Here is a 13,216-nt window from a genome sequence, read left to right as displayed (position 1 = left end):
GGTGGAAGAGTACCAAGCTGCTAAACTCTTGTTAATGAAGCCGGACATCTGGATGGCCTCACTGGCCACCTAGCCATTTTAAACAAACATCACAAACTCAGTTCAGAATCATGTTGAGTAACAGTCTAGTTTGTGAGAGAAGATCTCATGACAGCAAGATCTTTGCAAATAAAGGCATTAATGTCCAGAGTCAGAAGGCAGAAAAGTAAAAGCACGTAAAAGGTGAAAAGGACTAGTGGTCTCTTTTCTCTTTCTCCAGCCAGTCTGCAAGTGTGGCCTGTAATCTGCCTAGTCAAACCCTAGTCTTTAACATAAATGAAACAGCTGTGAACTTCCAAAGAGGCAACGGAGCAACCATCAATACGCTGAACTACGTCAAAAGAGAATGAGAACAATCACTGAATCTAGCTTAAAACGAAATCCATATCTGATCAACTTTCTTTGGGATTTTGGTGTTCTGTGCAATAAATACGACTTTTATTTCTTTTAAAACTTCCAAAAAACAGTCAGTCACAGCATGGTTAAACATTCGCTCACTGAAATAATAAGCAAACTCCTTAGAAACACTGGGGTGAAAACAGATAGGTAGCCTTCTACTGTCTCACACTTGATCATACCTCCTAGATGAGAAGCATAACATTTAGAAAGCTTTAGCAAATGTCAGTTGATGCTAAATCAACTGTTAATTTTAAATCTGAGAAGAGTTTTGCTGACCAAAGATATTGGGGATGTATAAGATGGAAAAGTGTGTGTTAGGGTGCAGATCAGCCATGGTTTTATTGGCTGAAGGAACATGCTCAAGGGGTTAAATGGTATACTCAGTTCATCTGTTCTAAGAAAAATCGAAGAAATCTGATTTTTCAAGAATGTGGCCCCAAAATAATGCAGTCTGAATCATTTTCAAGTGACCAAGCTATCCAACTTAAAATCAACAAACTCCCATTCACTTTTATATAACAAGGCAAGAAAACAGATTCAATTATATTTCTTGTGTGGAGATCATATCTGGTCAGTGTTAACAGACAAATCACTTTTTTTCCTTTTTCAAATATAACTTAATAATCTCAATATGCAAGCAACTTACCCAACATACCCACAAACTCAAGAACGAGGCAAACTACTGGAGGATATAAAGATATAATTGAAAGAAGTGGTATTCATATTTTCATACTGCCAATTCTAATAGATGCATAGGTGCGAGAAAAAATAGTAGCAATGAGCAATTAAATTAAAATTTTAATGCTATACAACTGATATAAGTCCAAGAAATAGTTTTGTTAAGAGTAAAATCTTTGAAATTAACAGTACAGTATTAAAGAAAATTTGACTGAATAATTTTTAAACTATTAAAGCTATAAAAATGTAAAATATTGAGCACAATTGAAACTCATTTAACATATGCAATTTCCTGCATTGCTTTAATACATTTTGATTTCACTATTTAGCATCTGATGAGTTACACTACTGGTTAAAATGGGAAGGAAGAGATTTATGTAACATAGATATAGCAGTATGTTTCAAAAACACCAAAACAACGGAAGTATTTTGGGAAAATATCTGCAAAGAAAAAGGAGACCCCCACATATGGAAAAGCACAACTGGAATTTTGACTAAATTTATGCAACAAAATATTGAGAAAAATCCAGTCAAAATTCCAAAAAAAAAATGGAGACCATTCAATGTCACTTTGTGTGAACTCTGGAACTGATCTTACATTGCAGACCAGAAAACAGAAGCTCTAGGCCCAGGGAGAACAACCTTTCAATTTCATTTTTATCCAAATCCATGGAAAGGTCACTTGCTCCAACACTATGCAGAGAAGATGCAAGTTTTGACTGGAGAATGGCAAGTAAATAAATTGTGACCAGCCACAAGAATATTGAAAATGGTCATCTTTAAATCAACAGTAAACTCATTCAATGTGTTTCCAGGAAAGAAAATGGCAGCATTGTATATTGGAGGGTTTTAGAAATGCAACTAAAACCTCAACAGCGCACTTTATAAGTTAGTTGCTGGTAAAAGACAAGGAAAATACTGTTGTACTGGCTATTTGGTTTGGTCTTTTAGTCGCACAGACTATGTAAATTTTAGTCCAGGCATTATGTCTGCACACACTTTTGTTTAACACATAAAAATGGAATTTCCTTTGATCATCACAAGTTTCTTAGATCACAGGGTACAAACTGGTTTGGTATTCAAGATGGTCCCAGATTTACAGTACCAAAATGTATATTTCGGTCTATACTTAGCATATAAATTGACCCCATCTCCATTTTTTCACAAATAAATGTTTAGCGCCATTTACATATTAGGAGTCGGCCTGAACTTTCAGCTCTGAGATACATGTTTAGGTTATACATGCCTCAAGTCAGGGCATTAGAGTAAGCAAGCAACACTGGCCGTGTTGCCAAGATGACTTGCAGAAATTTAAGACATGCCCACACACACACACACACACAAAGCAAAGCATGCATGGAGACCAACAAACAGGAATCAGTCCTCCTGTATCCCCAAACACTGATCATTCACAATTTACACTCCTTGTACAAGTCAATCCTTTAGGGAAGAGGTCAGTGTATTGGTAGCCTTGCTGGTCTAGTTGCCAAGTGGACCAGGTGAATGCTGTGTGGGCATGGATTCAAATCACTGACGAAATTTGAAATTGGGGCCTAGTAATGCAGTGGTGGCATCCTTACCTCTAGGCCAGGATGCCCGAGTTCAAGTCGCACCTGCTCCAGAAGTTTGTAGCAACAACTGTGAAGACAGTGCGTAAAAAATAACTGTAAATCAACTTGATTTTTTTTTCAAAGCTTTAAAAGTGGATATATATGCCGTAATCTACAGGTAATACATTTGGAAGTAAATTTCCACAATGTACTTTCAAAATCACCTGAAAATTATTTGGCAAAGACAGGTACAAAGATGGGAAGTGGTATAGAACACTTGTAAAATGTGCTTGTGCTATTTAATGACACATACATATATGAGGTCAGAGGTTTCCATGCAACAGATTGGCTGTATCTCTTGTGCAACTAGAGAAAGACACCACTGGGTACAAAGGAAGGAAAATCAGCAGGCCAAGGGGAAACTTTTTTTATAACTAGTTAAATGTACTGTAGAGGGAGACCTGGGAGCAAGTCTGTTCCCGTCAAAGAAAGTAGCAGATGATAAAAGACAAAAAAAGTGAATAAAATTATTTTTGCTTACTTTTTAAAAGACTAGTCAATAACTTTGCTACAAATGTAAGCATTCCTCACATTTGATAATAAATTCCAACCATATCCCCCACCAAAATTAGAAAAATAAATGCGTTCTTGGTAGATTGCCACAGGCAAATTTCAATGACTCTCACTTTTAGTGTACCTGCATATCACAATCAGAGTATATTCCTCAAATACTAGTTTTCATATGCAAAAAGATCTGCATGTGTCTACCTGCCCTTTAACAAAAATACTTAATACACTACATTTGTATTTATTAAAAAACCTGATAACTTGTTATACACATTAGGCAATATATACAGAAGTAGAAAAATGTAAAAAAAAATTAAATTACTATTAACTGGTAAATTTTCAGAAAGCTCTTGCAAAAATATCTTCTGAAGAAGTGTAAAAAACGTCAACTGTTAATGAAAGCAAATCTAACCAAATCACAAGTAATATTTTGGGTTCTTGAAATACAGATTCATCTTTAAATGTGGCAATTTTCAGAGAAATTGTGATATTGGCTGATATTAAGAAACCGACACTCAGTAGTTGTTGGAATGTTAAATACATCTATTTTTATCGATGTCCTCCATATTTGGAAGACCAGTCAATTCGTCCATGTATTGGATGGACTGCAGGCGGACGTGGAATTAACCCACTGATGCTTTTGCTTGATGAATTATATGGCTGACATCCCATCTGTGTTCGACTGGATTTCCAAGTTGCATAATCTGTGGATTGAATATATAATTTAGAAAAATTCTTCCACATAATTTTGCCATCATAGTTTCTAAACAATTAAAGAGCCTCCAATGCGATATGTAGAAAAATTACTATTTGAGCTTCTTGTATTTTTCACACTAATCATCATTTACCAGAATATTCAAAAAAATACTGCAGCTCACTCACAACAGAAAAATTAACTAGAAAGGCACTTAAAAAAAAGAAAGACTTTGTATGAGTCAGAACTTAAACCTGCACTCCTATTTAAGGACAGCAATGTCCTAGGTTCAACTCATGATCCAAGCTGAATGAGCAGATTTCAGTCAAAGATCCATTAACAGCACCTTCTCAGCCCTAACTTCTACCATTTAGAAGGAAAAGGGCAACAGACATATGAGAAAAGCACCAGCTGCAAGTTCATCTACAAGTCACAAATCATCATTTAGAGCCATAATACCATTCCTTCAGTGCTGCCATGTCAAAATTTGGAATGCGCTTCGTTAATTTTTAAAAATTCATTTACGGGATGAGAGCGTTGCTGGCTAGGCAGCATTTATTGCCCATCCCTAATTGCCCAGAAGGCAGTTAAGAGTCAACCACATTGCTGTGGGTCTGAAGTCACTTGTAGACCAGACCAGGTAAGGATGGCAGTTTCCTTCCCTAAAAGGCATTAGTGAACCAGATGAGTTTTTCTGACAATTGACAATAGATTCACAACAGATTCTTAATTGTATTCAAATTCCATCATCTGCCACGGCAGGATTCGAACCCAGGTCTGCAGAATGTTATCTGGTTCACTGGATTAACATTCCAGTGATAATACCATTAGGCTATCACCTCCCCTAGACAGCACTGTGGGTGTACTGCCAAACGGACTTGCAATGGTCATGGAAATAGTTTATTACTATCTCAGGGCAATGCATGTTGACGAACAAATTCTTTAGCAGTACTATCGACGTTTTGGGATTTTGGAAAGAATACAAAAGAATACATGTCACTGCAACCCTGGGTAAGGGATACAATGACAGCATCCTACTATTTGCTATTCAGTGATCCTCCTGAAGATCTTTGTTAGCATCGTGCAATGGGGTTAGGCTTGGCTTTCTGAAACAAAACCAGAAATTGGTGAAGGAATTCATAAGGTCCTTTCTTCAGAGAAATTAGTTCTGTTTTCTCCCCACAGATGTTGCCAGATCTGCTGAGTTCCCCCAGTAATTTCTGTTTTTCTTTCAGATTTCCAGCGTCCACAGTTCATTGTTTAACTTCAAGCTCAGCTTTGATGTGCGGTAATGTGGTCTCAGGTGACACATTTGGGCAAAGTATAAAAGGAGGTACTAGCACCTGTGAAATATTATCCCAAACAGGAAAAGGGGAAGAAGTGTGTAGGACATTCTGTACAATTTTTTGTATGAAGTTTATTCAAAAGGTACACATAATCCAGTTGAACACTTACTAGAATCAGTTTCCACAACCGGTGCTAACTGCACTCTTTGACCAGCAGATCCAACTTCTTTTTTAAGAAATGACGTGTATCCTCCAGAGGAATCAGTCCTAGTTGCATAAACTGAAAAACAAGAAAATCATTAATCTGACAAAAAATACATTTTTCTTGAACTTAAGCAGTAACAAGTATCCTAATTTATCACCATAAATTTTTGGGTTTTTAAAAACTGTATTTTTCAGTGAAGTGTGCATGCACTAAATTGAACGGCACTGATTTGGGATCTTTGCTGCAATTAAACGCCTGATGTAAAGTCTACCCCATCTTGATTTATATATTATAAATACAATAGGCAGATGAGGACAAATTGGCTTACAGCCACCTGTTTGAAACAACAACCAGGCTTGATCCAAAAACACCTGCTTTTTATCTGCAGTCTGCAAGTTTCTTAGCTTCATGTACTTTTACAACACTCTTAAAACAATCTACGAACATTCGAACAGGAGTAGGAGATGACAATTTTGTTCCTTGAGCCCAGTCCAACATTCAATAAGGGTGTATCTGATGTGTTTTAAATTTCACATTCCCATCTACCACAATAAATTTTGGTTCCATTGCCTAACAAGAATCTCAAAAATAGTTAATGATCCCACTTACGTCACCTTTTGAGGCAAAAGTTTCACTGATACAATCTGGTTCTGATTTCAGATAGAAAAATCTAGATCCTAAACACTTTGCCTCTTCCTCTGAAATCTTTTACCAGTTATTTAAAAAAAAGCTTCCAGTCAATGCTTCACTTGGTACAGGAGTTGCTGTTTCCTCTACCAAATCCTATCTTCTTGTCAGCATCTGTCATTTTACATTCACTTCCACTCCTGCAGGAATGGTTTACTTTTCCAACTTCACCCAATATCCAAACATCCCTGAAACCTGGCAGCTTTCTGTAGGTCTTTGTACATCTTTTCTGAATTGTGGTACAAGTATGGGCTATTACCTCTGGCCTCATGTATGTATTACGTTCTATGCCTAGAATTAAAAACCAAAGTAACCCATCTGCCTTTTAACTACCTTATCAACTTGTCCCACCATTTTTAAGAATACATGTTGTTAGATATCAAGTTCTCTCTGCACATCCATACTTTCAAAACCATGAAAAATTTAGATTTGAATCATCCTTCCATGTTAGCCTTTACGAAGCACAACACTCCACACTTCACTGTATTGAATTAAACATGCCATGCTCTGCCCATTTCACTAATCTGTCTATGCCATTCAGAAGTCAAATTGTAAAATTCCTTGCTAAATCCAGATGTCTGCAACATTACCTTGAACAATCTTCTCTGCTACCCCAAAGAATTTAGTCAAGTTAAATGTACAATTTGATATTAAATGCAAGCAGTGAATAACATAGCAAACTGAAATTTTAGTTAATTCACATAGCAGAATAATTAATGTAAAAATGTATAAACATACATTTTACATCACACGATTAAAGCCCCACCTTAAAATATCAATGATAATTTTTCCTATATACTAAAATCGGTTATTTTTAGGACTCAAGAGAGGCAGACATTTATGGGTGTCTCAGTGCTTAGGGATTCTACTGTATGAAAGACGAACTAGGTACAGCCTAACCATCTTCATACACATTAGATATCAGCAAGTGTCCCAACATTTTGAATTTGAACCAGATTTCAAAAGAGTTGACAGTACACATCGCATTCCAGTAATGCACTGAATTGCCTTTCAGATTTGCACCTGTTCATAGAAAACATAGAAAAGTATAGCACAGTACAGGCCCTTCGGCCCACGATGTTGTGCCGTGGAATAATCCCAATCCAAAAATAACCGAACCTAATTTACATTCCCCTCAATTCACTGCTGTCCATGTGCATGTCCAGCAGTCGATTAAATGTTACTAATGGCTCTGCTTCCACGACTACCACTGGCAAAGTATTCCATGCACTCTCAACTCTCTAGGTGAAGAACATCCCTCTGACATCTCCTCTATACCTTCCTCCTAATACCTTAAAACTATGACGCCTCATGGCAGTCAATCCTGCCCTGGGGAAAAGTCTCTGGCTATCGACTCTATCCACGCCTCTCATTACCTTGTACACCTCGATCAGGTCACCTCTCTTCCACCTTCTCTCCAGAGAGAAAAGTCCGAGCTCAGTCAACCTCCTCAACCTGGTAAACCTCCTTTGCACCCTCTCCAAAGCCTCCACATCTTTCCTATAATAGGGCAACCGGAACTGGACACAATATTCCAGTGTGGTCTCACCAGGGTTTTGTAGAGCTGCAGCATAACCTCACGGCACTTAAACTCGATCCCCCTTTTAATGAAAGCCAAAACACACTATGCTTTAACAACCTTATCCACCTGGGTGGCAACTTTGAGGGAGCTATGCACTTGAACACCAAGATCCTGCTGTTCCTCCACACTGCCGAGAATCCTGCCTTTAAACCTATATTCAGCATTTAAATTTGACCTTCCAAAATGCATCACTTCGCATTTATCCAGGTTGAACTCCATCTGCCATTTCTCAGCCCACCTCTGCATACTGTCAATGTCTTGCTGAAGCCTGCAATAGCCCTCGATACTATCAACGGCACCTCCAACCTTTGTGTCATCAGCAAACATACTAATCCACCCCTCGACCTCCACATCCAAGTCATTTATAAAAACTACAAAGAGCAGAGGCCCAAGAACAGAGCCCAGCGGGTCACCACTCAGCACTGACCTCGAGGCAAAATATTTACCATCTACAACCACTCTCTGCCTCCCGTCAGCCAACCAATTCTGAATCCAGACAGCCAAATCACCCTGATTTCCATGCCTCCTGACTTTATGAATGAGCCTGCTGTGGGGAACCTTATCAAATGCTTTGCTGAAGTCCATGTACACCACATCCACTGCTCGACCCTCGTCAACCTGTCTCATGACCTCCTCAAAGAACTCAATAAGATTTGTAAGGCATGACCCGCCCCTCACAAAGCCATGCTGACTCCCTTTAATCACGCTCTGTGCATGTGCAACAGCACATCCACATGAAATTTGACAGGGCAGGTCCTCGTCTTCCTGAAACAAATTTTCTGCTGTCTGGATAATTCTGGGGAGGCTTCCAGCGCTTGGCAGGGGTAGCAATTGACATAGTCGCATGATGGGGACTACAGTAGGTGAAAATAAAGGCATTACCTACTCACTAACACGCAGTTGGGTTTCTACCAGGGCCACCCAGCTCCTGGCCTCATTGATGCCCTGGTTCAAACATGGACAAAAGAGGTGAGGGAGTGAGGGCGAGAGTGATTGTTCTTGACATCAAGGCCACATTTGACCAAATGTGGCATCCAAGGAACCGAGCAAAACTGGTTTTAACGGGAATGGGGGGAAAGCTCCCTGCTTGTAGGAGTTAGATTGAGCACAAAGAAGATGGATATGTTTGTCTGGAGTTAGAATCTTGGCGGCACACTGCATGGAAATAAGCCTTTCTACTCAACACATTATGCATCCAGAGATTATGACATTGAAGGCTCTGCTTCATGGTGCCAAATTCCTCATTACAACTATTCACAAACTCCTTTTTTGTCCTGCCTACAATGACTGGATTCTCCACCTCCCACCGCAAGGTCTTTTCCTGTCTGAGCAAATAAGACCGTAAGGTACATGAGCAGAATTAGGCCATTCTGCACACCGAGTCTGCTCTGTCATTCAAGCACGGCTGACGTACTTCTGAACCCCATTCTCCTGCCTTCTCCCCGTAACCCTTGATGCACTTACTAGTCCACAAACCTATTTATCTCTGTCTTAAATACACTCAATGACTTAGCCTTCGCAGTCTTCTGTGGCAATGGCTTCCACAGTTACAGACTCTCACTCTTTGCTGCACAGAATAGAGTCAATCCCACTGACTATACTACGTTGCGTTTCAAGCCCCATTGAAAGTGTTTTTTTACCACAGTGCGATAGTCAATTTGCACATCCACCGTAAAGCTCATGCCTTCTAGTTCCGCTCTCAGCCTCATTCAGTCACAGAAGAACATGGAAACTAGAAGCAGGAATAGGCCAATCAGCCCTTCAAGCCAAGTCCACCATTCAATAAGATCTGGTTGATCTTACATCTCGATATCATATTCCCACTTTCCTGTATACTTATTGATGCTTTTAACATCTAAAAATGTATCACAGAATCAAAGAATCCCTACAATGCAAAATGTATTCAGCTGATTAAGTCTGCACCGACCCTTCGAAGTGCATCGTGTCCAAGACTGGCCCCTCCATCCTTGCCCCAGAACTGTGCATTTACCATGCATCATCCACTTTGCCTGCATATTTTTGGACTGTGGGAAGAAACCGGAGCACCTGGTGGAAACCCACACAGACACAGGGAGAATGTACGAACTCCACGCGGACAGTTACCCAAGGGTAGAATCAAAACAGGTCACTGGCACTGTGAGGCAGCAGTGCTGAGCCACTGAGCCACCCTGTCTTGTTCTTGAATACATTCAGTGATGGCCCCCATGGTCTTCTGTGGTTGAAAATATCACAGATTCACTCTGCTTGAATGAAGAGAGGTTTTCCTCATCCTAGTCCGAACTGATCTACCTCAAATCCTGAGACTGTGACCCCTGGTCCTAGCCCCCCAAACAGGGAAAATAGCTTCCCTGCATTGAGTTCATCTGGCTCAGTTCAAACTTTCTGTATTTCAATCAGATCCCCCCTCATCTTTTTAAACTCTCATGAATACAGGCCCAGTTGAATCCATAACTCCCCACAGGACAGTCCTACTTTCCCCAGTATTAGCGTAATGAACCTCCACCATCGAACTCTCCTGTGCCTGACGACTGACCAAATCAGACAAACACAAACTTAAGGGCTGTGACTGCCTCTTGGTGCAAAGAATCCAGGTAACTTGCAGTAGATCACAGAATCCTATTATAAAACCATCTTCATAGTTGTATCATAGAATCCCTATGGTGTGGAAACAGGCCCTTCAGCCCAACAAGTTCACAGTGACCCTCACAGCATCCCACCCAAACCCATCTCCCTCATCTACACATCCCTCAACACTATGGACAACTTAGCATGGGCAATTTAGCATGGCCAATCCATCTAGCCTGCACATCTTTGTATTGTGGGAGGAAACGGAGTACCCGGAGGAAATTTCTGGTTGCAGCAGCAGCGCGAGAAGGAGCCTGTCGGGAAGCCGGCAAGTCACTGTTTTTGAATGGTTAAAAAGCTTAACTCGATCAGCAACACCTCAGAGCAGAGGCTTCTGGGAAGGGAGTGACCTTTCTTCTCATCCCTCAGCCAAATAACTGATCGTTGTGTAAACTCGAGACCCTACCCCTGTAGGGCCTCCCACCCATCCACCTCCTCTAACCTTACACACCAGGGACAAATCAAGGTAAGCTTCTCTTTTTTTTAAAACCTTCTGTTTAGGGGATTAGCAGTGATGGCAGTGCAGGCAGAGGAATGTTCCTCCTGCATGATGTATGAGGTGAGGGACGCCATTAGTGTCTCATCCAAATATGTCTGCAAAAAGTGCACCCAACTCTTGATCCTCCAAGACCGCGTTAGGGAACTGGAGCAGGAGCTGGATGAACTTCAGATCATTCGGGAGGCAAAGTCAGTGATAGACAAGAGTTACAGGGAAGTAGTTACTCCTAAGCGTGAAGAAAGCTGGGTAACTGTTAGAAGGGAGAAGAAGCAGTCAGTGCAGGGATCCCCTGTGGTCATTCCCCTGAAAAACAAGTATACTGTTTTGGATACTGTTTGGGTGGGGGGGTGGACTTACCAGGGGCATGCAGTAGGATGCAGGTCTCTGGCACAGAGTCTGTCCCTCTTGCACAGAAGGGAAGGGGGGGATAGGAAGAGAGTGATAGTCATTGGAGACTCAATAGTTAGAGGGACTGACAGAAGGTTTGCCGGGAACGAAACAGACTCACGATTGGTGTGTTGCCTCCCAGGTGCCAGGGTCTGTGATGTCTCGGATCGTGTCTTTGGGGTCCTGAGGGGAGAGGGTGACCAGCCCCACGTCGTGGTCCACATAGGCACCAATGACATTGGTAGAAAGAGGGATAGGGATGTCAGGCAGGATTTCAGGGAGCTAGGGTGGAAGTTGAGAGCTAGAACAAACAGAGTGGTCATCTCTGGTTTGTTACCCGTGCCATGTGATAGCGAGACAAAGAACAGGGAGAGATTTCAGTTGAACACATGGCTGCAGGGATGGTGCAGGAGGGAGGACTTCAGGTACATGGACAATTGGGGCTCATTGGGGCTCATTCTGGGGAAGGTGGGACCTCTACAAAGAGGACAGTCTCCACTTGAACCAGAGGGGCACTGATACCCTGGGTGGGAATTCGCTAGTGCTATTCGGGTGGATTTAACCTAGCTCAGAAGGGGGAAGGGAAACTGAGGTGTAGTCCTAATACACAGGAGGATGAGCGTAGGGAGGACATGGTCAGGACCTCACTGTCACACGAGTGCGCTGGCAGACAGCAAGCTGGATTGATGTGTGTCTACTTTAATGCCAGGAGTATCCGGAATAAGGTAGGCGAGCTTGCAGCTTGGATAGGTACCTGGGACTTAGATGTTGTGGCCATTTCAGAGACATGGATAGAACAGGGTCAGGAATGAATGTTGCAGGTTCCAGGGTTTAGATCTTTCATTAAGGTCAGGGAAGGTGGTAAAAGAGGGGGAGGTGTGGTTTTGTTGGTCAAGGACAGTATAACGGCGGCTGAAAGAACCTTTGATGAGGACTCATCTACTGAGGTGGTATGGGCTGAGGATGCCGAGGAAGGTTTGTCGACCGAGTCAGTATGGGTGGAAGTTAGGAACAGCAAGGGAGCCTCACTGGGGGTTTTCTGCAGACCCCCAAATAGCAGTAGGGAGATCAAAGAACTCTGGCTGACAGGTTGTTGAAAAGTGCAAACGTAGCAGGGTTGTTGTAATGGGTGACTTCAACTTTCCCAATGTAGATTGGAATCTCCTTAGTGCAGATGGTTTGGATGGAGCCGTTTTTGTCAGGTGTGTTCAGGAGGGTTTCCTTACTCAGTATGTGGACAGGCCGCGAGGAGCGAGGCCATTTTGGATTTGGTGCTCGGCAATGAGCCAGGACAGGTGTCAGATCCCGTGGTGGGAGAACATTTTGGCAACAGCGACCATATCAGCCTCACATTTACCATTGCCATGGCAAGGGAAAGGAGCAGTTACCAGGGGAAAATATTTAACTGGGGTAAAGGAAACTATGACACTATCAGACAGGAGTTGGGAAGTACAGATTGGGAGCAATTCTTCCACAGAAAGGGCACAGCAGACATGTGGAGGCTGTTTAAGGAGCAGTTGTTGCGAGTGATGTATAAATTTGTTCCTCAGACAGGTAAGAAGGGGTAAGATTAAGGAGCCTTGGATGACAGGTACAGAGGTGCTTTCTGTCAAAAAGAAAAAGGCAGCGTACGTAAGATGGAGGAAGCAAGGGTCTAGCACAGCTTTAGAGGATTACAGACTTGCTCGGAAGGAGCTCAAAAGTGGACTGAGGAGGGCCAGGAGGGGGCACAAAAAAGGCTTGGCAGGAAGGATTAGGGAGAACCCGAAGGCATTTTACTCATACGTGAGGAATAAGAGAATGATCAGGGAGAAGGTAGGGCCGATCAGGGATAGCGTAGGGAACTTGTGTGTGGAGTCTGAGCAGATAGGGGAAGCCCTAAATGAGTTTTTTGCTTCGGTTTTCACTAAGGAAAAGGACCTTGTTGTGAATGAGAACTTTGAGGAGCAGGAAAACAGGCTTGAACAGATCAAGACTGAGGAAGTCGATGTGCTGGAAATTTTGGCAAACATTAAGAT

General features: G+C 41.8%; 1 protein-coding gene across 5 annotated transcripts in view; it reads right to left on the bottom strand.

The window, feature by feature from the left end:
* Positions 1–1,187: 1,187 nt before the first annotated feature.
* The window catches only part of LOC125452254 (serine/threonine-protein kinase ICK-like), a 59,194-nt gene continuing 47,165 nt past the window's right edge, over positions 1,188–13,216 (bottom strand). For 2 of the 5 annotated variants that reach the window (XM_048530427.2, XM_048530426.2), the window contains 2 exons: positions 5,383–5,493; positions 1,190–3,937 (listed from right to left, as the gene is read on the bottom strand). In XM_048530427.2, the coding sequence (XP_048386384.1) occupies positions 3,783–3,937; positions 5,383–5,493 (266 nt within the window). In that variant the 3' untranslated portion in view covers positions 1,190–3,782. Of the gene's footprint in view, positions 3,938–5,382; positions 5,494–13,216 lie in introns of those variants that run through there. The other 3 variants (XM_059645581.1, XR_009445702.1, XR_007247508.2) reach the window with 3 other exon arrangements.

This window comes from Stegostoma tigrinum, chromosome 4 (assembly GCF_030684315.1).
Source record: "Stegostoma tigrinum isolate sSteTig4 chromosome 4, sSteTig4.hap1, whole genome shotgun sequence".
NCBI classification, from domain to species: domain Eukaryota; kingdom Metazoa; phylum Chordata; class Chondrichthyes; order Orectolobiformes; family Stegostomatidae; genus Stegostoma; species Stegostoma tigrinum.
The sequence above is the reverse complement of the archived record's forward strand: the minus strand, read 5'-3'. Positions and strand labels throughout refer to the sequence as shown.